The following is a 24,873-nucleotide window of genomic DNA, read 5'->3' as shown; positions in this document are numbered from 1 at the left end:
TCCTAAACATTTGAGAGCAGCTGTGCATAGGCTGTATGAAGAGGTGAAAGTCAAAATTAGAACTTCGGCGGGCATTTCTGAAAGTTTTAGAAGCAATATCGGGGTCAAGCAAGGTTGCCCACTGTCTCCTACCCTTTTTGGTTTATATATCGACAAGCTTGAGGAGTGGTTAAATTCGCAAGGGGGTGATGGTATCTATTTGTGCAAGTTTGTTATAAGGCTTCTTTTGTATGCAGATGACCTTATTCTGATTGCTAAATCGGCGCTTGGTTTGCAAGAGCACTTACTATCCCTTGAGCATTTTTGTAGAAGTGTGGGGATGCAAGTCAATATCAACAAAACGAAAGTAGTGGTCTTCTCTAAGAAAAGAAAACATAACCAACATAAGTTCTACTTTGAAGGCAACATTCTGGAAGAAGTTGCGGAATACAAATACCTCGGAGTTGACTTCAACAAAAATCTAAGCTGGAATGGTTGTAGAAAGAAAAGAACTTTGGGGGGTTGGAAAGCATTTTATGCTTTTCAAAATAGGTGTAGAGAGGCAGAGTTATGGGACTGGAAGACCACTCAAACTCTTTTTGGGCTTCTAGTCATTCCAGTGATTCTATATGGTTGTGAACTGTGGGCTAGCAGTACTTCCGACATGCAGTGGAGACAAATTGAGAAAATTCAGAAGTGTTTGATTACAAACAAATTTAAGATTAAAAGTGCAGTGCCTTATGATATCTTGTTAAGTGAAACAGGGGCTGCTCCTATTGAAACAATTGCTATGGTGCGAGTCATAAGTTATTTAAAAAAAATTGAGCAAATGGAAGAGGGTAGATGGCCTAAGGTTGTCTTTAATGATAGATTGTGCAAGAGCAAAAAAACTTGGATGCAACAAAATAACAAATGGTTTAGTAAATGGGATATTTGCTTGAACACGTGCCCCATAAACAGCAAAGAGATAAAAGCTTTTGTTATGGAAAAGTTCCACAAACGTACTTGGGAGAAGGAGCTAGGAAGAAAGAAAAATTACTATATTGAAGTGTTTAATCCCACTCATAATCATCAACCAAAAGCATACATAGAGGCCAATATCTCTTGGAGAGCCAAAATTCTTATTGCTCAGTTAAGGACTAATTCCCATCAACTCCGTTGTGAAACAGGGCGCTGGAAAAGGCCAAAGGAAGTGTGGGAGGAAAGGGTATGCATTTTTTGTTCTTCCGGAAAAGTGGAAACAGAAAAGCATTTCATTTTAGAATGTGAGGCCTTCAAAGACAACAGGGAAAGTTATGCAGATACGCTGGCAGCTAGCTCTTGGGATAATCTATTTAACGAGGGGTTTGTCGAGAAGACGGGAGCATTTATTGTGAAGCTTCACAAAAAAAGGGTCGAATACATCAAGCAGATGAAAAAGCAATCTGTCCCATAGGCTATCTTTAGCCTCGTGGACGTTAAAATAATTTCTTTCTTTCTTTCTTTCACTTTGGATTGGATCACTCTTCTCTTTAAAGAATTTCACACTTTTTCTGGGATGAAGAATTGGAGCATGGGTGAATTTTGATGTTTAGATTGGATTATCTTATCTTGGAGCTTCTTTATTGTCAAACTGTGAATGGTTGGATATGTTATCTTATATGTAAGTACACACATTTAATGCTATTCTTGTTTTACTTCGTCATATGCATTGAATAGGATTTTCACTATACTAGGGCTAATTGTTGCATTGACTAATTGTGAAATTGTGGAATTATTGTTTCTATATAGCATCTCTCAATGTATGGGTCATGTATGTTGAATGAAATCTCCTAGGGATAATTCTACCAGTGAATTTATCTTGATAAGCCATTTCTTTTTGCAAAGGGAAGTATAAAAGCTTTGAGGTCACTTCTTCTTGCCCTAAAGGCCAAGCAAAGTAGTCCTTAAGGCCTTCTTAACTGAGGTACGAAGTCCTTTCTTATAATTCTCCTAGACTCCATTCTCCCCGAGGGATTAAGGCTTTGGTCCTCCAATAGGTGATCACTCAAAGAACATTTTTCTCCACCTTTCCTTCTCTTCTAGGTCTAGCCAAGTTGGGTCACCTAGGGCATCAGTTTCCCGACAAAATAGCCCAAGAAAAAGTTCGATCTCTTAGCCTCTACTATGCTGCTATGTCCTCAAGGCCTCCTCCAATTTTGAAGCCATTCCGACAATGGAGTTGTGAGATAACCCAAGCCCTAGCTCTAAGATCAAACTTTGCCCTGGTATTCCCTAGGCTAGCACCTCATAGGATCAATTTGATACATTTAATTGGAAATTCTTGCTTTGATCCTTTCCCCTTCCTTGTCTGGGTTAAGAACATCATTGGTTGCTAGATTCTCTCCCCTTAACCTAAGTTGGGTCCACTTGGTCCCGTGTGGTCCCACACCTTTGAAAAGTCAATTCTTCAAGAACCATTCGAGAAGTCAAGTTCAATAAAGATTTTAGGATTGGGAAACTCCTTTACAAGGCATATTCCTCTAACCTAACCCTCAAATCCTCACCTCCTTATCCTAGAAATCTTTGTATCTTTCTTAAAAAGAAAGTAAGCTCTATTCTTAACCCCCCTTCTAGGAAAATGATCATTAAGGTCACTTCACATCCATTGGTTGATTCATCCTTCACAGGTGACTTTCTATATACCGGGTTTCCTCACATCGGTGAAAGTCCATAAAGAGTTGGGACTCTTAGCTGAGAAGACAGTGGGCTAAGCCGCCATCGTTGCCCTTGATCTAGTAGTTGTCCCTTCAGGAGTACCTTTTATGCCCCCTGCTAGTTTGAGTGGTAACAGGCAACTCAACTGTGTCTCCTGGACTTGTTGGATACCAACTTGTCCTTCGCCTTCACATTTCCATAGGTATTAGGGACTACCCCCCATAGCCTGTTGTTGGGAGACAACTAGAACGGAGAGGTTGGGGATCAGGGTGGAAACCCCCGACCTGAGTCATTGTCACAATGCCTGTACAATTTGAGTGACAATAGGCGGCTTGAGCAGAACCGTCGGCAAGCAGAATGTTGAACGGCAGAGCGATAGGGGCGAGTACCAGGCAATGGTGGTGAGAAAGAGTCTTTTGTCATGGATTGTGGCTCCGCCTAAGCGATGGAAGAGACAATGGTTGTGGTTGCAACCGTGGTTCTGGCTGCGGCATCGAACGTGGTCTCTCACGACGACGGCTATAATACAATAACTGTGTGGCTTGGATTTTTATTTTTATTTTTTTGTTCAATATTTTTTTTATATATAATTTTTATTTTAACCTTCATTTTTTTTTTACATAAGTTTTGACTGATTTTTATTTTTATTTCCTTTTCATCTAACTTTATTTAGTTTTTTATATATTTTTTTTAAACTCTATTTTTTTTGGAGTTATTGTTATTATCTTTTTAGCAATTTTTATTTTTATTTTTCTCTCTTTAATAGATGCTTTTTTTTTCTTTTTCTAATATTTGATTTTTTAAAATGATTTTTGACTTTATGTTTTCTCTCTATATTGACTCTTTTTAATTTTTTAATTTAATTTAATTTATTTATTTATTTATGGACAAAGGCATGACAACAAGATGGAGAACGAAGAACCTCCAACAATGTAGTGAAACGCTTGAATTGCAACAGCAACAAGGTTGACGAAAATTGATGCCCAAAAGCCAGATCAGACTGATTCTGTGCAACGGTTGGTGGCCTGAGGATCTAAAAGTGTTGATACCAAAGTAACGAACAACGTTCGTATATGCTCTTGATACCAATGTAACAAACAAAGTTCATACTCTGCAACAATCTTTAGAATACTTTGAAGACAAAGACATCCATTGTAGGACAAGTAATTATATATACGAATATTTGAATACAAGTGAGATGATGATTACAATTGAGGGTGAGGACCTGCTTATATACCTAGGCAGGTACCCCTTCATAAAAGGTCATGTCTTTAGAGACATGCCTACTCACTACTAATTATTAGTTAATTAATTATTATTCATTATTATTATTTTTTATATTATTTGCATATATTTTATTCATAACTCTCCTCGTATATGAGAAAGGTTCTATTCTCAAGATTAAAAGAGAATAGGGGTGTCCTCTCTGGTTAAGAGGAAGTGATGTTGGACAGACATGTGCATTCTTCTCTTTAGGTGATGAAGAGAGAATGCCAGAGGATTGGATAAGTATTTGTGGTTTCCTTAAGAATAAAGCATCCAAGAAAGGAAAGGTACCAACACTCTTTGAGAATGAGACAAGAATTCAAGAGAAGAGTGGTCAAAGAGATCCAAGATAAGAATAGTCCTAAAAAAACATACCTTGTGGACATCCGGATGGGGTATGTACCTTGTAGAGGTAGTGTAGTATCACACGTAAAGCCTCCCAGCATAATGCTCTTAATTAAAGAAGAGCTTGTCGAGTTAGGCCTCAGAGACGGTGTTGGTCATGATGATGATGCTTATAGTATGGCTTGTCAATCCGAATCTTCTTGTGAGAACTCCTTAGTTTGACATATGATGTTGTACTAATTGTAAAATTATGAATACCTCCCTAGTGAAGAGGGAGTGTTGAGAAATGTAACTAGTTTCAGTATTCATAATTGTTGTACTCATTTCAATATGTATCCTATGTAACAAACAATAAAAGAAAAGAAAAAGTTATTATTATCAAAGCATGGGTTTCATGCTCATTATTGATGGTCTTCTAGGTAAAAGCATGTTCTTCGTGCTTCTAGGGTTTGTTGCATCTTAGGATTTATTGTCATGAGTCAAAGGAGTCATCATCATGTTCATAAGACCCTTTTGAATAAAATTTAATTGTAAAATTAATTATTTTGAGTTTAGAACGTTCGAGAAACTCCAAAGTACAAGTCGGCCCTGGGAACATAAAGTCGGCCTAAAGGAGGGAATTCGACCCCTTGAGAAGGCTATATAAAGGAGCGGTTCAACCTCATTTGGAACTCACTCACTCACAAGTTTGATCTACAAGAAAGAGTTTGATCTAAAGCTGGGAAGCAAGAAGAAAAAGAGCAAGGGTCTGGGAGAAGAAAGAATAATGAAAAAAATCTTTGTTTTGGGATCTTATCTCTCTCACACGTGCGAAGATCTAGGGTTTCTAGTGCTGCAGAAGGAGGCCGAAATTGTAGGTCCGAGTTGTAATAGGACGAAGTGCAGAATCTTGTAGTTAGAAGGGAGAAAATCCTACATTGACCTCGTTGACCTAGGAAGAGTTGTCTTGCTCTTGGAAGGTCTCAGGAGGAGGCTGGATTGGGGTTTCCAGAGAAGCTGCAAGGCCAAAATTGCAGGCTCGAAGTTGCAAGACGAGTTGTAGTATTGAAGCTGGCAGGTCAAAGTTGCAGTATTGAAGTTGGTTGATGCAAAATCAAGAAAGGACTTGAGGAAGGGCTGACTTGGTATTAGGAGAAGGACTTGGTCTAGGGTTTGGGTCTTTGTATCTCATTTGAAGCAAATTCTAAGAAGAGAAGAGTTTCTGGGTTTTCCCCTTTGAGGGGTTTTTCCCTGGCTAAGAGCCTAATATATGTGTCCTCTATTATTGCTATTATTCTTGATATTGTTTGATGAAAATTTCTAACTAAAGAACACAAAGAAGATAAATAAGGCTCACAAGAAAATATCAAGGTTAAGGAAAATAAGGTTAATAGCTGCCATTATCAATTTTCCAACAACTTGGATGGAAAACACAAATTTAAATTTGCTTTAAATATATTTAACAAATGTCATGATGTTGCTTGCCCAGATAAATTTGTGCCACATTAAATAATGGAAAGGAATGCTAAATATAATTTTCTCTTATCCAATTTAAATTCTCTTTTGGGGAAAGATGGATTTTCCCTGGGGTAGTTGGGTTCCTATGGGGAAATTCATCCCATAGCTGCCCCAATTTCAACAGGTGCACTCTATGTGGGCCATTTAGCATTTTGACATGATAATATGCCTATTTTAGGTGATGCACCCTCTTGGAGATATGTATTGTATTTTCCTCTCTATTTTAGATAGAGCAACCTCTATTGGACAGTCTAGTGTCCACATATTTGATATGGTAAACCATTAATTGAGGGTGGATCTAACTTGTCATGGAGTTAGTTGGACAATATTATATTTTATTGTAAGAGAGAAGAAACTCCTGTTATAAAGAGTAGCCTCCTCTCCATTTGAAAAGGTTGGGAATTTGGGGATTAAGGATCTCAGCCCTTGGATTACATTGCACATCATATTGGCAAGGTTAATGGAATATTGGAGGTATTGATTATATTTACGTGAGGATTTATGATTGCAATTGTTTCACATGTCCTTTATTATTGTAGGAAACCCTTGTAACTTGTTGTGAAGGCCTCATAATGGAGTATCTAGTATTTGGTTGATGCTTTGTTATGACATGAAGTATTACACATGCAATTTCGAAAGGAACTTTGGGGTACTCTTTGTAGAGCCTTCAGCCAACTGTTTTAAGGCATCCATTTGCTAGATATCTGTAAGATGTAATAGTTTTGATCTGCCCTAAGAAAAGTAGTCCACAAATCATCAAAAATATCTTTTGCTAGTTCACTGTCTCAATATATGGAAGCCATGAGAATTAGTACAGACAAACTCGATTTGTATCGACCTGGGACATTACCTACACTTCCCAGAGACTCCATCTGTTATCATCCACGTCTACATCAAATATAGATATCTGCATTTTCCATTTTTCAGCATTCTATTCCAAACCATTAGTACAAGTTTACTTGTAGCTGATCTAGTAACAAAGACAATTGAATGAGTAGGGGAGGAACACCGAAGGAATGAATTATAAGATTGTAGCATCTGCCTTTTGAAATTTTCACAGACCAAACCCCAAAGGTACAATACTGGCTAGGAAACTATGCTAAAAAGTTTTGTTTCAACGAAATCACTTATTCATATTTTCTAGATTTCAGATTTTATTAGTCTATCAAGAAAACGTCAACATCAACAGATACTTGAAAACTACAACACGATACTTTAGCCCTAAAGGAGGAACAGAAAAGAGCATAGACAACAAGGATCTAAATGGCCACCATTATTTGGAAGAAAGAAAATGGGTTACCTTCAGCTACTGACAAAATTTCAGGAGGTATTCCGGAAGCTAATGCAAAGAGTGATGTGAAATAAATGGCACAGATCAAATTATCTGCAGCCAGTCCTGATGCCACCACTGATGGAGACATGTTGAGGGCTTCTGAAACTGCAACATAATTAAGAGCTGCAAAATAATGGGAGATAAAGTTAAGAACTCCAAGGTACTAAAAATTATAAAACCAGGAAAAGCACTGGACACACAAGTACTACCAAAAGCTAGTAAATTGAACCAACATCGTACAACCAGAACATAGCAATTATATGGTTTAAAGTGATCATTGTGAGCATTTAAATGTCCACAGTGTACACAAATATCAAGAGTTTTCAATGTACAGGAATGAAAAATTCATTAGCAAATGAAAAACAAAACCTTTAAACACAAGGAAATATAATCATCTTTAAAAGCAAAATGTCTCACAAAGAATGAGTTCATTAAATAGAAATGATTCACAACAGCTTGCAATTTTAGGTGATTATGTTTTGAAAATATCTTGTATGCACAGTGTAACGACCCACCTCTAATTATGGGCAGAAAATGAGTATTAGCATGCATATGATAGCTACATATGCATGCATCGCATACATTGCATTAGTAAACTTACTGATTGGTTAAAAAGGAGGTCTTAAAAAAGGATAAACAAATTAATTATTAAAATACTAGATTAAATACCTAAACCATTAAGAAGGTAGATCTTGCCCTAAACATAACACTCCATATATGTGTGTGTGTGTGTGAGAGAGAGATCTTTGAATAGAATAAATACTTATAATTTTACTACTTAATTGTTTTTATTATTAACATAAATCAAATATAATATATATATTCAAATAAAAGAGAATTGTATATATGAAATATACTATATACAACTAAAAAGAAACTATAAAATTGGCAACCAGGGCAAAACTTCATGTGGGTCATCTTATTCATGGCTAATAATATTTTTATTAGATTCCTCTCGTCGAGAGGTGTAGGATTGATATAAAGATCATCCAATTCCGATAAGTATTCATGGAGATATGAATTTATTTTGATTATGGAATTATTATCAAGCTGACCTACAACTCATGTAGGCTCAGAAGCCCAACAGTTGCATCTATTCACCCACCAACGTTGTGTATAAATATAAGAGGACTTTTCCTCATTTTGACTCACTCATCTCATCACATCTCTCTCTCTCTACTGCGCAGATATGAGTCTCTTCTCTACTGCGCTGAAATGGGTCTCTCTCTCTCACACATGTGAAGCCGGAAGCTGTTGAATTTGAAGCTGCAACTGCAGAAGTAAAGATTGACTTGCGTGGCCTAGAAGATCTCCTCTTTGGAACTGCGTTGTAGGTTCATCTGAACCTCCTTTTAAAGCTGCAACTTTTGGTGGTGGAATGAAGTCAATCCGACGAATGGTTTGCAAGATATCGACTGCCCTAGTTTGAAGCCGGAAACTGCTGAAACTGAAGCTGCAACTGCAGAAGTAAAGATTGACTTGCGTGGCCTAGAAGATCTCCTCATCTGAACTGCGTTGTAGGTTCATCTGAACCTCCTCTAGAAGACGAAACTTTTGGTGGTGGAATGAAGTCAATCCGACCGTCGGTTTGTGAGATATGGTCTGCCCTAATTTGATAATGAAGCTGCTAATGCTGATGCTACTGATCTAGGGTTTGCTACTGCTGATATGAATCAGATTTATTGTACTATTTCTCTCTGCTGAATTATTGAAGATAAAAGAAGATTTGATCAAAGGGTTTCCCCACACATTGTGGGGTTTGTCCCTGGCTAGCCGCCACATCTTGTGTCTCTTGTCTTAGCTTGTTTTCTGTCGATCGTTTAATGTTCTATCTGCACTTTACTTTATGTACATGTGATTGCTAATCGGTGGAATATAATAAGAAAAAGAAGTAAACTGTTATAAGCATAGAACATACCATAACTTAACAATATGATAGCTACATATGCATGCATCGCATACATTGCATTAGTAAACTTACTGATTGGTTAAAAAGGAGGTCTAAAAAAAGGATAAACAAATTAATTATTAAAATACTAGATTAAATACCTAAACCATTAAGAAGGTAGATCTTACCCTAAACATAACACTCCATATGTGTGTGTGTGTGTGAGAGATCTTTGAATAGAATAAATACTTATAATTTTACTACTTAATTGTTTTTATTATTAACATAAATCAAATATAATATATATATTCAAATAAAAGAGAATTGTATATATGAAATATACTATATACAACTAAAAAGAAACTATAAAATATTAAAAGGAGCTATTATCAATGTGTATGTGATACAATCAAGGGAATACAATATAAATAACTCATAGAAGACTTGTTGACAAAACATATCTTCTAAAGGTGAATAAACCGACTCCGTCAAATCTTATTTAGTCAAATAGTATTATTTAAGCAGAAAAGGTGTGACCACCTCTAAAGGGATAGAAGATCATTTTGGATTCCACATAACAAGACAAGGGCAGGGGAAACATATTTTAATGCGGATGCGGAGATGGTGGAAGTGTTGAGAAATCTAGGGCAAAAGGATAAGGATGATTTCTCTTACTTGATAACTAATTGTGATGTATTTTTACTTCATTGGATTAGCTTCTTCTTGTGCTTATTATTATTATGTGTTCATCTATCATTAATCAATTACCAAAAACAATAGAACACTGAGCCAATAAGACACAAGATGTAGATGATCAGCCAGCACCAAAACCTCTCCAATCTTGAGTGGAAAACCCAAACCAATTCTTCTTATAGAATCTTAAATTGACAAATTCCAAGACCTAGACCCTTGACCAAGATTCCTCCAAGACCAAGTCAACCTTGCCCTTAAGTCAAAGCAACTACTTCTTTCTTGACTTGAACTTCGACTTCCCTGCAACTTCGTCCTTCCTTACTACAATTTTGACTTCCCTACAACTTTTGCAACTTTTCAGCCCTAGCTTCAGAAACCCTAGTGCACACGTGAGAGAAGATAATGGAGAGATCTATCTTCCCTTTCCTTCACTATGTCTTCTTCTTCTTCCTAATGAACTCGACCTTCAAACTAGTCCTTGTTGACCCCAATCCTTAACACTTTGATGTTACTGCAACTTGGCTTTCCTATAGTAGAATGAAGCCCTAATATTCTTTGCACGTGTGGAGAGAAATAGCTCAAAACTTATCCCAAAAACCTCGATCTTCTTTCCTTCTTTCGTCCTTCTTTACTTCGCACTTTTTCCTCTTCTTGTGGTCGAACATGAGTGGGTGAAGTGTGTCACAGAGAGAGGTATTGTGCCTTCTTGTATAGGCTTCTTGTCCATGATTTGAGGTTGACTTATCCTTGACTCTAGGCCGACTTGATCTTGGTGAAGGTTGATTGCTTCATTTGAAGGCCGACTTGTTGGAGGTGCTTGGACTTGGTCTTGGAGGATCTTTAGACTTTTTACAATGACTCAAATACATATGTAACATGCCCAAGAAGGGTCTTCTTTATACATGACAAAGACTCAATTGGCTTTATGACTTAATGACCAACCCTAATAGCTCACAATGGGAGCTTCATCTATAAAAACAAAATTCCTTGAGCATGAAATCCATGACTCAAGCATAAATAATTTTATTTTTCTTCTTTACATTAATTTACATAAAATCATGATTACACATGTCATTATGAAGACCGAACCAAGTTACATATTTCAACACTCCTTTTAACTAGGGAGGTATTCATAATCCATACAAGGCACTTGGACATTCTCAATCTGAAGAATTCTCATAAGAAGAGTCAGATTGGTAAACCATATGTATAGAATCATATCATCCAACATTGTCATATAGCAAGGCCTTGACTAACAACTCTATCTCTCCACAAGATCAGAGCACAAAGCTAGCGAGATCAATGATTTATAGACACCCTCATCATTGTCTCTCTCAGAACATACCCCACCCGGGTTCACTCAGAGTATGTTCCATCAAGACTATTCTTATCTTGGATTCCCAGTCCTCAAAGAATATCGATCCTCTACGACTACTCTTATCTTGGATGCCCTATCACATCCTCAAAGAGTATCGGATGCCAGATGCTTACCCAATCCTCCATTCTATCTTCCCAGGTGAAGACAAGAATGATGTGTCTATCTCTCCCTCTCAATTACGAAGGATATGCCCATCTCAGTGAAGGAATGTACCCATTCCTATAAAAGGAATGTACCCAAGCTCCCTCTTAGCATAGGGACTTGCTTCCAAGTTTCTACCAAGTTAGAAACTTGCTTCCAGGCTCCCTCTTAATTAGGGACCTATTTCCAGCAACAACTCTTTCTTCTTTGGTGGAGATTATGGGACAATCAATTGCTTGTAGGACTTCCTCTTTCGATGTCATGAATTTCTTCTTTGTTATGGAGCCTACATCTTTTGGGACTTCTTCGTAGGGCACAAACCATCCATCACTTTCATTCATGAATCATGTCAATCATGTCATACTTTGTTCCATTGGAAAGTGATCCATTAGTCCATATTTAGCCTTCCTTCATACCTTGCTACCTTCTTTATATCATGTTTCCTTCAGGATCTTTCATCCTACCACATGAGTATCAGTTGTAGATGACATCTACAACTCTTCCTTTGGTAGCCCTGCATTAGCCCATCCAGATATCATTCAAAAATAGAAAATGAATCATTAAATCAAAATTACCTTTGTGATGGTCTTTCACCATGACATCTCCTTGCTTGCATCAACATCCTGCACATATATTGACACATCTCCAAAAAGATATACAATGCCAAGGGTCACTTTCTTTTTCAGACTTTATCAAGATCTTCATATCTTTCCCATGGAGATACCATAGTCAAATATTCTAGTCCTTAGATGTTTGATTGCCTTCTCCATAGTTGCATTTTTCATGATCTCTTCCTTTCTTTATTCACACATTTCCTCCAAGGAACTTTCAATCATAGTTCCTTCAACTTTGTCAACCACCTCATATTGCATATGAGGACATATTATGTTGATTTTATCTAGTCAATGTGTGAACCATGCCTTCATGCATCTTTTCACAGTAGGAGATCCTTTCTTTTGATCATGCTCTTGAGGTAGAGCACTCATTCATGATATCTGCAACCATATGACATGACTCTATTTTATCAAGTGTAAGCATGCATACCTCATCTCTTTCTTTTGGTCATCTAGACTTCCTTCGACAACTTCCTTGATTGAAAAAACTTCAATCCCTTGACGTGCTTCACTTCTTTTGACATCACACCATCATCTCATAAATCCCATACAAGTTGGAATTCCCGGTGAGACACTTGCTTTTTACAGTAGGTGAGCCTTCCAATGAAGATTCCAACAAAGGATCTTGATCATCTTCATCCTGCAAATGCTCCTTTTGAATGAGATGAGCTCTATACTATATGACTTTCTTTTTCCCATAAGTATTACTTATGATTCTGAATGAGGTTACCAAGAGCTACATCCTTCTATGAGAGGCTACCATAGACTTCTATATCAGTTATCCTTCATGCTTCTCTAAGATGATGTCACGAGCTCTTGCTTTCAATCGTATGCTTCTATGATGCCATGATGCATCCTTTCATGCCTCTAATGATTCCTACCATGATAGCTATATTTTACAACAGAAAGACTTGAGACAAAAACTTGAAAAGAACTAGGTGAGGAAGACTATCTCAATCAGAATAGAAATCTTTTACTTATTTTTTCTTGCATTTCTTCTTTTCAGCTTCCTCCACTTCTTCAATGATATGGACTTCTTCCCTTCCTCTTTTGTCATTGTCCTTCTTGAGCTTAGGACAATCTCTCTTGTAGTGCCCATATTCTTGACATCCATAACATTGAACCTTTGCCATATTCTTCTTTCTTTTCTAAGGACCAAATTTCCCAAACTTCCCTTTTCTCTTTGCCATGGCAACATATGCCTGGGTTTGCTCATTTGATCCTATATCAGATTTTGCCTTCAATCTCGTTTCTTCAATTTTGCATAGTGACCATAAATCATTTAATGGAGTAGCTTCCTTCTTCCCATAAATACTTGATATGAAGTTATCTCATTATTTCGGTAATGCATTGAGCACTATGGTAGTCATCTCTTTGTTAGAAATTATCTCTCCCAATTCTTGTAGTTGATCTCTTATTTTAAATATCATCATAAAGTATGAGGTTATTCCTTCTTCTTTTGATGTCTTCATCTTGTAGAGTTCTTGCCTTAATGAGATTACTTCTCCTGCAGTGCTCACGGAAAACAACTCTACAAGTTTGTCATATATTTATTTTGATGTTTCAAGTTTAGATACATAGGGAATGAGGGGATCCTTGATGGATTCTATGACAATCCTTTGAGTCCTTACTTCCCCTTTCATACACCTTGCAAGTGCCTGGGCATCTTCTTTTGGAGGTTTGGTGATTGGGCTTTTAACATGTTCCATGACGTCATTTTCTATGAGGTTTAGATGTGTCCTTTTCTTCCATGCAAAAAAGTTTGAAGCCTCGATCAATTTGTTGCTTTCCTTGCAAAAAGACATTTTGATAGATTCAGATGTAGACATGAATATACTTACTTGAGAAGATGCTTCTTCAACCTGCTATCTTCTTGAATTTGATGATGATATAGGAAATTGAAAGCTTCTTCTTGATGAAGATGGTTTTCTTAAAAAGTGATCCTTGACTCCAAAGAGAGGGAGATCACCTTAAATCCTTTGATGATGATGACAACGTCCTTGATCTTGCTTCTCTTGGATGAGTAGACTTCAAGATGCTTTGATTTGATGATTTCTTCAATTAGGGTCTTTTGAGGTCTCCTTCCTTGTGATGATGATTTGAGCGAGGATCCCAAGAATAGTTTAATTGTGGACTTCTTCTTTGTTCGAACTAGGGTTTTGACACTTCTTCGAGATGATGATGTAGCCCTTGTCTTCTTGGAGATGAGAGGATTTTCTTTGATTCTTTGATGCCCTTGATGCCCTTCTAGAACTTTGGTTCTTGAGTGCTTGAGTGTCCCTTATTGAGCTGCCCTTCCTTGACTTGTCACCTTAGCTTTGAAACCATGTTGAGAAATCTAAGGCAAAAGGATAAGGATGATTTCTCTTACTTGATAACTGATTGTGATGTATTTTTACTTCATTTGATTAGCTTCTTCTTGTGCTTATTATTATTATGTGTTCATCTATCATCAATCAACTACCAAAAACAATAGAACAATGAGACAATATGACACAAGATGTAGGTGATCAGCCAGGGCCAAAACCTCTCCAATCTTGAGAGGAAAACCCAAACGAATTATTCTTCTTATAGAATCTTCAATTGACGAATTCCAAGACCTAGACCCTTGACCAAGATTCCTCCAAGACCAAGTCAACCTTGCCCTTAAGTCAAAGCAACTACTTCTTTCTTGACTTGAACTTCGGCTTCCCTACAACTTCGTCCTTCCTTACTGCAATTTCGACTTCCTTGCAACTTTTCAGCCCTATCTTCAGAAACCCTAGGTCACACGTGAGAGAAGATAATGGAGAGATCTATCTTCCCTTTCCTTCGCTATGTCTTCTTCTTCTTCCTAGTGAACTCAACCTTCAAACTAGTCCTTGTTGACCCCAATCCTTAATACTTTGATGTTATTGCATCTCGGCTTTCTTGCAGCAGATTGAAGCCCTAATATTCTTTGACGTGAGAGAACTAGCTCAAAATTGATCCCAAAAACCTCGATCTTCTTTCCTTCTTTAATTCGCACTTTTTTCTCTTCTTGTGGTCGAACATGAGTGAGTGAAGTGTGTCATCGAGAGAGGCCAAGTGCCTTCTTATTTTGGCTTCTTGTCCATGATTTGAGGCCGACTTATCCTTGACTCTAGGCTGACTTGATCTTGGTGAAGGTTGAATGCTTCATTTGAAGGCTAACTTGTTGGAGGTGCTTGGACTTGGTCCTGGAGGACCTTTAGACTTTTTACAATGACTCAAATACATATGTAACATGCCCAAGAAGGGTCTTCTTTAGACATGACAAAGACAATTGACTTTATGACTTAATGACCAATCCAGCTCACAATGGGAGCTTCATCTGTAAAAGCTAAATTCCTTGAGCATGAAATCCATGACTCAAGCATAAATAATTTTATTTTTCTTTACATTAATTTCAATAAAATCATGATTACACGTGTCATTATGATGACCGAACCTAGTTACATATTTCAACAAGAAGGATGGGGGGAAAGACAGTGGTTTTGGGGATATAAATATAAGGAATACAACATAGAAGGGGAGTTTTGTTTTGGTGTTTCCAGGAAATACGGAGAGAGTCACAAACAAAGGAGGAATTTTCAGCAATTGTTCTTAGAGCTTCAGGGACAAGGGCCAGAAGACCTTAATTCTTCTAGATCTAGGAACAAGATAGGTTGATCCTAGATAGGCTGGGAGGAAAAGGTTGGTTTGGTAACCATAGTGGGAGCAAAAACAATCCAAAAGTACCTTCAAATTGATAACCAGGTATTCTTTTGCATCCCAATTATTCAATTTTGGTTTATTTGAATGTATGAGTAAATTGAATTTCTAGGTATTGTTACAACTCAAAGCAGCAGGGAACCTAAGGGATTCCTAAGAGGGCAACTAATAGGTTAATGGCAATGGTGGAGGCTTAGCCCACTATCACCACAGCTAAGTCTCCCCGCTCTTTATGGAATTTCACTGATGGGAGGAGTCCCGGTAGTGTAGGGATCACTTGTAAAGTATATGTCAATGGATAGGTGAGAAGTGACCCTGAAAACCATTTCCCAAAGATGGAGTGAAGAATGGAGCTTGCTTGCTCTTTAAGCAAGGGACTTGGTCCACCGAGGATAAGGGGTGAGGATTGGAGGGTTGAGGGAGAAAGGATAGGCTTATAAACAAGGTTCTTAATCCTTATAATCCTTGGGACATTTGGATGCCCAAATGGTCCTTGACAAATAATCTTTATTGAGAAGTGGGACCACACGGGGCCAAGTGCACCTAGCCCAAGTTCGGGGATGGAATGTAGCAATCAATGATGTTCCTATCATGGACAAGGTGAGGGGAAGGACCGAACAAGAATATTTACTTTGAAAGGTTGAATTGATCTTATTGAGGTCTAACCTTGGGGATGCCTGGGCAAGATTCAATCCTAGAGTTAGGCCTTGGGATTTCCGGAGATTCCACCATCAGAATTGCCTCCAATTTGGAAGAGAGGGAGCGGACCCGCCAGTGCAATAGCCTATAGGAGATTGAAATTTTTCCTTGGGTTAATTCCCGAGAAATTGATGCCCTAAGTGACCTAATGGGGCTTGACCTAGGGAAAAGGGGGAAAATGGTAAAAGGAAGGTTTAAATGATCACCCCTTTTAGGAACAAGTGCCTAATTCACTTGGGGATATGGAGTCAAAGATGATAATGAGTAAGGACTTGGTTTCTTGATCAAGGAGGCCCAGAAAGTCAACTTCATCCAACGTTGAGAGGAAGACAAGAAAAGTGACCTTCAAGCATTTTTACTTCAAAGAAAACAATGCAAGATTATCGAGACAAATAATCTCTAGGACATTTCATTCATATAACATTGGCCCATACATTAAACTAAAACATGCTCAAATTCCACATTTTAATTACGCAGCAACTAGCCCTAATTTTAGTAGTATGCAACAATAAGAATAATAACGTCAAAATTCACTTACAACGTTATAGAGTATATCAAACCAACATTTCGTTCTCAAGAAAAGCTCCAAGACAAGATAAATAGCCCAAATCCATACGTCAAAATTCATCCATCTCCAGAAAATATCCACCAAGGAAAAAGTGTGAAATTCTCTATAATTAGAGAGATCCCAAGTCAAGTGATGATCCAAATGAATGTATCTAACATCAATATATAGCCTCCTAAGGAGTTCGAATTAGCCTATGGGCCTACATTAGCCCCTAATGATAAAATAATGTGCAAATAATAACCCCTATGGCTAACAAGCCCACCATACTAGCTCACAAATATAAAAATAAGCCTCACAAGGGCCAAATAATAATATGTGCATGTCATAGGGCCCTCAATAATATCCTGAAGTGCCATATTGACGAATGAATTCCTCGTAATATGATGGACAAGAGAGTGGCCCCTTGTTCACCAAGTAGTAGACCCGTGTGCTCCCAGTAGGTCTAAGGGCACATTAGTGACCACATGAGTCTCCTTATGAATCAGAGATGCCTGTAGATCCTCTGCAATGGTCCAAGTGGTGGAATGAATGTTGCCATGTCATCGTACAAGTGCTGGGACACCTGCCAAGAGTGTGGAGCTCTTATGGGGGCCTTCTAAGCATAGTGTACCAAGCATATCACCATCATCCCAAAAGTGGATCACTAGTAGTCTCTAAACATCCATCAAGATCTGTGGAGTGTTGTCTATTGTTGTGGAGGCCCATGGCTCTCTATGCACACCCTACATGTGCCAATGTAGACCTCTGGGGGTTAGGATCCCATATAAGGAAACCAAACCCAAAAGGAAACCACCTAGAATCCTGCATAAAATCCAATGCGTTACCTAGGCTTCCAGCACAACCAGTCATTGAAATAATCAGGTAAAAGAGGCTACAAATCATGGATAGCAAAGTGGGCACTTCATAATGGCATGCCCTTCCGCAGTGGGCTTTCGCATGTATTAGTGTCTCCAAGCTCCAAAGGGGGTTAGCCAAGTACCTTATTAGGCGGTTTCAACCCTTAGAGGGGATAGTATGTCCAAGTTACATCCCTCTAATGGGGGTGGCAAGTGGCAAAGAAGTGAGATGGAATAGGGAATGAGAAGGGCAATCCTGGGCCACATAGTGGGGCATAGGGGTAGCTAGATAAGGGGAAGCCCACACCTGGGTATGTAATGTATAGGAGGGAGCAGTTGTGGTACATGAGGTGCCCTGGCCTTGATTTTTCCACCATTCTTTATATGCCTTTTGTGTTTTATGAATTTTTTTTTTTAATAACTGCTCGGGGCTCAAGGACAAGAGCATGATGTATAAGATATAGCATCGGTTAACCCTTTTTAAGTTAGGGCGGTTCATTGCCCTCCAGGGGTTGGGACAATCATGGGTTCTTGAATGATAAAGGAGGCTCATCTAGGGCCTATGGAACCAGGGTGATGGCCATGGATTGGGGTAGAGCTCATGCATTGGTCTTTGTCCACGTGCTAATTATTTTGTCCCTGCCATCTTTTTCATTTTGTGGTACAATTTCCTATTAAATGTGGCCAATTATGCTTTTCACTTTTTCTTTTAATTGCTTCAACCTCCGAGGCATCATTCTAGGCCTGACCCAAGGTGGGGGCAAGGGGATAGGGAGGTTGGCCCTATGTGGACCCAGGTGGGAGAAAAGATGAATGGGGGTATAGTGAGTGGAAAGGGAGTAATATGTGCGGGTAAAGGAGCGGGACCATGCACTCAAAGTTGGGGTTTCCCAAGTAGTACCACCCTAGAACCAAATGGTCAATAAAGAAGATCCCACGGGACTAAGATCCAAGGGTAACAACCAAAAGAGATAAAGGGGACAAGAGCACAAACTAAGCCCACTATTTCTGCCAAATCCCCCATCAATCCATACCCAGAAGTATCCATGATAAGTAAATACTCAATTACTAGATGACAAGACATACCTTTAGATTCGGGAGGCCCACCTTCAAACATACGATCAATACAGGTGGGTGAGGGACCACATGGTTGGCTCAGGTGGCAGAGAAATGGCACAACGAGCTAGTAGGAAGCATCAAGGGGTTGCTGGCTGCCGGCTGAGGCTCATCATGGAGAAAATTTTTTCCTAGAGATATCACCCACAAAGTGGTGGATAATAGATGGCTCCAACTGGGACGTGATCTCTTGAAGAAGTGGATGAGGCTACTCGAACGGGAGGTCACGAGAACTCCAACAATCTCTTGGTCACCGTAGACCTGTTATCTGCACATGTCAAAGATCAAAGCCACGGGGCAACATGTTTTTCATGGTGTCTGATGATCACCCATGCTTAATGTTAGCTCATAAACCAATAAAATATGCGTTTTATATATATATGCAATCTAATCTATCATGAGAAACATCATATGCGGTTAGTTCTAATGAAAAAATCATCATGCAGTGCATCCTACCCTAACATGCGTATAGTAAGGTTAATACTAAGTTTAATCATAAAGCCAATGCAACCAATGTATCATCACAATAATATATACATGCCTGCCAATATGATTACTCATGGAGCAACCCCCAATTCGAATGTGGACATAGTCACATGGCGGATGAAGCGGGTGGGAGGCAGGAACATATGATCTCCATTCGAGGTAGAGGGAGGTCCTAGGAGAAAGAAAACTAATCATTCTAGAGGTTCAGGGCTCCCCTTCTAGGTACAAAATGGAGGAACGAATGATTACTCTCGAGAACTCCTTGTCACAATTACTGCTTGTAATATCATGCTTTGAGGATGTCACATGGTTGTGATGAGAGGGGAACAAAGGGTGAGAGAAAGAAGGAATGCAACAAATAGGTCTCTCAATGTGATGGTCACAGCGGGGAGGGGAGGTCGCGGAGTGATCATAATCCTAAGGATGGGTCAAAGGGGATAAAGTATATTCAATGAAGGGTTCCTCCTTGACACCATATTCAGAAAAGGGAAAAGGGGCATGGTCACTTGAGGTGATACCAAAAGGGATGAAGGACTTCCTTGAGGAAGACTTAAGGTGATGAACAAGAGGGAAAGGCAAAAGGGAGGGTGAAGTGTCATATTCAACGGGTTTTCCTTCCCCACAATCTAAAGGCTTGAGTGATTTAAATACATAATCATAAGGTGGGTCGGTAAGAGCCTCGTTGCTTTCCTCATTATAAGCATTAAAGATTGGACCTTTATTAAAAGGAGAGTCAAATATTGGACTTTCATTAAAAGGAGAGTCAATTACCTCCATCAAAGATTGGCCTTCTTCATGCAAGGGAAAATAATAATTCTCCTTCCCGAGGGTATCAATGGGTATGTCATCATAAATAGCGCTTGGGGGCAAGAGAAGACCAATCTCATCCTCATCCTCCTTATCGGTGTCATGAATGGGAGCACAATCAAATTGAGGACCAACAATTTTCCATTTCTCCTTTTCAATGTGGAAATAATCTTCACTGTCATTTTTCAAGGGGCTAATGGGATTATCTTTCTCAAGGATTTCAAAAGAGGATTCATCATGAGTAATATCCTTGAGAAAGGTAGGGTTGGTCTCAATTTTGCTATCCATAAATTCATCCTTCCCATCACATGTGTCCTCAAAATCATCACTTTCATCATGTGGAACCCAAGGAGGACTCGTCTTCTTGCTCATCATCGAGATCCTCAAAGTCATCTTCATCTTGGTTGGTTGACAGGCGGGACCTCTATTCTTCTCTCTTCTCTTGAAGAACAATGGATAAGGTATTTGTTACATGATTCTGGTAGTATGCTTCGAGGAGGAGAGTATTAGTAGGGTTCTCTTTATATTCACATTTTATGTTATTAAGCTTTACTTCTTCATCATATAAGTAGGAGAAAACTTCATTAGAATTATATTCCCTTACTACCTCCCTGCATGACCTACTATATTCATCCATTCTTTCTTGTGTGATTTGGAAGCTTGCGGGATCCAACTCTTCATCATCCTTAGAGGAGGTATTCCCATTGTTATTGATGACGTTATCCAGAATATTCACAGCCCAGGTTCTGTGAGAAAGGTCACGGAGACGACTATGATCCTTTTCATAAGCACGCCTTACTATGTCGAGTTGTACTTCTTGCGACCTATAAAACCTGAGCATGAATTCCATATCCAAGCTCTCCAACATATCTTGAAAGGATTCTGCATATTCCACCACTTTCCTTTGTAGTTCATGAATCTCTTGGTTATTGAGTTTTTCAAATATAGGACCAAGAGGAATCTCCATCCTTTATGATTTTGCATATTAAGATTATAATAGAGTCACCAGGGTGAATTGCGGTGCCTTGATAGATTCTTGCTTCACCCTATAAGCATTAACTTGAAAGCTTAATGAAGAACTAGGGCTTTGTTACTCTAGTGGAGTCACCAATAATGATATGTCAATATGTCGTACGGGGAACAAAACACACGTCTCGTCCCCGGCAATGGGGCCCGAAATGTTACCACTCAAACCAGCAGGGGACCTAAAGGGGTTCCTAAGAGGGCAACTGCTAGGTTAAGGGCAACGGTGGAGGCTTAACCCACTGTCACCACAGCTAAGTCTCCCTGCTCTTTATGGACTTTCACCAATGGGAGGAGTCCCAATAGTGTAATGATCACTTGTAAAGTATATGTCAATGTATAGGTGAGAAGTGACCCTCAAAACCCTTTCCCAAAGATGGAATGAAGAATAGAACTTGCTTGCTCCTTAAGCAAGGGACTTGGTCCACCAAGGATAAGGGGTGAGGATTAGAGGGTTGAGGGAGAAATGATAGGCTTATAAACAAGGTTCTGAATCCTTATAATCCTTGGGAAACTTGGAAGCCCAAATGGTCCTTGACAAATAATCTTTATTGAGAAGTGGGACCACACGGGGCCAAGTGCACCCAGCCCAAGTTCGAGGATGGAATGTAGCAATCAATGATGTTCCTATCATGGACAAGGTGAGGGGAAAGGACCAAACAAGAATATTTACTTTGAAAGGTTGAATTGATCTTATTGAGGTCTAACCTTGGGGTTGCCTAGGCAAGATTCGATCCTAGAGCTAGGCCTTGGGATTTCCTGAGATTCCACCGTCAGAATTGCCTCCAATTTGGAGGAGAGGGAGGGGACCCGCCAGTGCAATAGCCTATAGGAGATCGAAATTTTTCCTTGGGTTAATTCCCAGGAAATTGATGCCCTAGGTGACCTAATGGGGCTTGACCTAGGGAAAAGGGGGAAAATGGTAAAAGGAGGGTTAAAATGATCACCCATTTTAGGAACGAGTGCCTAATTCATTTGGGGATATGGAGTCAAAGATGATAATGAGTAAGGACTTGGTTTCTTAATCAAGGAGGCCCAAAAAGTCAACTTCATCGAACGTTGAGAGAAAGACAAGAAAAGTGACCTTCAAGCATTTTTACTTCAAAGAAAACAATGCAAGTTTATCGAGACAAATAATCTCTAGGACATTTCATTCATATAACATTGGCCCATACATTAAACTAAAACATGCTCAATTCCACATTTTAATTATGGAGCAACTAGTCCTAATTTTAGCAGTATGCAACAACAAGAATAATAACATCAAAATTCACTTACAACGTTATAGAGTATATCCAACCAGCATTTCGTTCACAAGACAAAGCTCCAAGACAAGATAAATAGCCCAGATCCATGCATCAAAATTCATCCATCTCCAGAAAATATCCACCAAGGAAAATGTACGAAATTCTCTATGATTAGAGAGATCCCAAGTCAAGTGATGAACCAAACGAATGTATCTAACATCAATATATAGCCTCCTAAGGAGTTCAAATTAGCCTATGGGCCTACATTAGCCCCTAATGATAAAATATGTGCAAATAATAACCCCTATTGGTGACAAGCCCACGATACTAGCTCCCAAATGTAAAAATAAGCCTCACAAAGGCCAAATAATAATATGTGCATGTCGTAGGGCCCTCCAAAAGCTCAATAATATCTTGAAGTGCCATATTGAGGAATAAATTCCTCGAAATATGATTGACAAGGGAGTGGCCCCTTATTCTCCAAGAAGTAGACTTGTGGTGCTCCCAGTGGGTCTGAGGGCACATCAGTGACCCCATGGGTCTCCATATGAATCAGAGATGCCTGTAGATCCTTTGCAATGGTCCAAGTGGTGGAATGAATGCTGCCATGTCATCGTACAAGTGTTGGGACACCTGCCAAGAGTGCGGGGCTCTTGTGGGGGCCTGCTGGGCATAGTGTACCAAGCATATCACCATCATCGCAAAAGTGGATCGCTAGTAGTCTCTGAACACCCATGAAGATCTGTGGAGTGTTGTCTGCTGCCATGGAGAACCATGGCTCTCTATTCACACCCTACATGTTCCAATGTAGCGCTGTGGGGGTCAGGATCCCATATAGGGAAACCAAACCCCAATGGAAACCACATGCAATCCTGCATAAGATCCAATGTGTCCCCTAGGCTTCCAGCACAACAAGTCATTAAAATAATCAGGTAAAAGAGCCTACAAATCATGGATAGCAAAGTGGGCACTTCATAATGGCATGCCCTTCTGTAGTGGGCTTTCACATGTATTAGTGTCTCCAAGCTCCAAAGGGGGTTAGCCAAGTACCTTATTAGGCGGTTTCAACCCTTAGAGGGGATAGTATGTCCAAGGTACATCCCTCTAATGGGGGTGGCAAGTGGCAAAGAAGTGAGATGGAATAGGGAATGAGAGGGGTAGTCCTAGGCCACATAGTGGGGCATTGGGGTAGCTAGATAAGGGGAAGCCCACACCTGGGTATGTAATGTATAGGAGGGAGTAGTCGTGGTACATGAGGCGCCCTGGCCTTGATTTTTCCACCCTTCTTTATATGCCTTTTTCCTTTTATGAATTTTTTTTAATTACCTACTCAGGGCTCAAGAACAAGAGCACGATGTGTAAGATATAGCAACGGTTAACCCTTTTTAAGGTAGGGCGGTTCATTACCCTCCAGGGATTGGGACAATCATGGGTTCCTGAATGATAAAGGAGGCTCATCTAGGGCCTATTGAACCAGGGTCATGGCCATGGATTGGGGTAGAGCTCATGCATTAGCTTTTGCCCACATGCTGATTATTTTGTCCCGGCCATCTTTTGCATTTTGTGGTACAATTTCCTATTAAATGTGGCCAGTTATGCTTTTCACTTTTTCTTTTAATTGCTTCAACCTCCGGGGCATCATTCTAGGCCTAACCCAAGTTGGGGGCAAGGGTATAGGGAGGTTGGCCCTATGTGGACCCAAAATGGAAATATGGAACTAGGTAGGAGAAAAGATGAATGGGGGTATAGTGAGTGGAAAGGGAGTAATATGTGCGAGTAAAGGAGCAGGACCACACACCCAAAGACGGGGTTTCCCAAGTAGTACCACCCTAGAAACAAATGGTCAATAAAGGATATCCCATGGGACTAAGATCCAAGGGTAAAAACCAAAAGAGATAAAGGGGACAAGATCACAAACTAAGCCCACTCTTTCTGCCAAATCCCCCCATCAATCCATACCCAGAAGTATCCATGATAAGTAAACTCAATACTCAATTACCAAATGACAAGACATAGCTTTAGCTTCGGGAGGCCCACCTTGAAACATACGTTCAATACAGGTGGGTGAGGGACCACATTGCTAGCTTAGGTGGCAGAGAAATGGCACAACAAGCTAGTAGGAAGCATCAAGGGGCTATTGGTTGTTGGCTGAGGCTCATCATGGAGAAAAATTTCTCCTGAGGATATCACCCACGAAGTGGTGGGTAACAGGTATATTTTATGGAATTGTTTGATTTAATTCCTAAATTTAGGGCACAAAATTTACATTTTTGGTTAATAGATAAAGATTGGGTATTACACTCTGGTATCAAATAGAGGTTTTCAAACCCTTGGGATCTTACAGGCCCTCGAAATAATTAATCCTTGTAGCTCTGCATAGTTATCCATCGATTAATTTGTCCAAGCTGCAGCCAAGTCAACTCCATACTATAAGCGCATTACGAGTTTGCTCATTCTCCTTGTCCGAGAATGATTAATAGTGCTCGTCAAATTTAGATGTGATAAAGGTGGATTTCCTTTTAAGTAAGTTTTCGGACCTCTTCAAGGTTTTCCTCTACTCGAGCCCATAC

The 24,873-nt window shown here is 39.3% G+C and overlaps 1 protein-coding gene across 4 annotated transcripts in view; it reads right to left on the bottom strand.

The window, feature by feature from the left end:
* The window catches only part of LOC149186881 (uncharacterized), a 289,536-nt gene that overhangs the window by 124,277 nt on the left and 140,386 nt on the right, over positions 1–24,873 (bottom strand). For all 4 annotated transcript variants that reach the window (XM_089411189.1, XM_089411190.1, XM_089411188.1 and 1 more), the window contains exon 4: positions 7,064–7,219. In XM_089411189.1, coding sequence (XP_089267315.1) covers positions 7,064–7,219 — 156 coding nt within the window. The remainder of the gene's footprint in view (positions 1–7,063; positions 7,220–24,873) is intronic.

Source organism: Pinus tabuliformis, chromosome 3_1 (assembly GCF_031772625.1).
Source record: "Pinus tabuliformis cultivar Carrire ecotype Pingquan chromosome 3_1, CPIR1, whole genome shotgun sequence".
Taxonomy (NCBI): Eukaryota; Viridiplantae; Streptophyta; class Pinopsida; order Pinales; family Pinaceae; genus Pinus; species Pinus tabuliformis.
The sequence above is the reverse complement of the archived record's forward strand: the minus strand, read 5'-3'. Positions and strand labels throughout refer to the sequence as shown.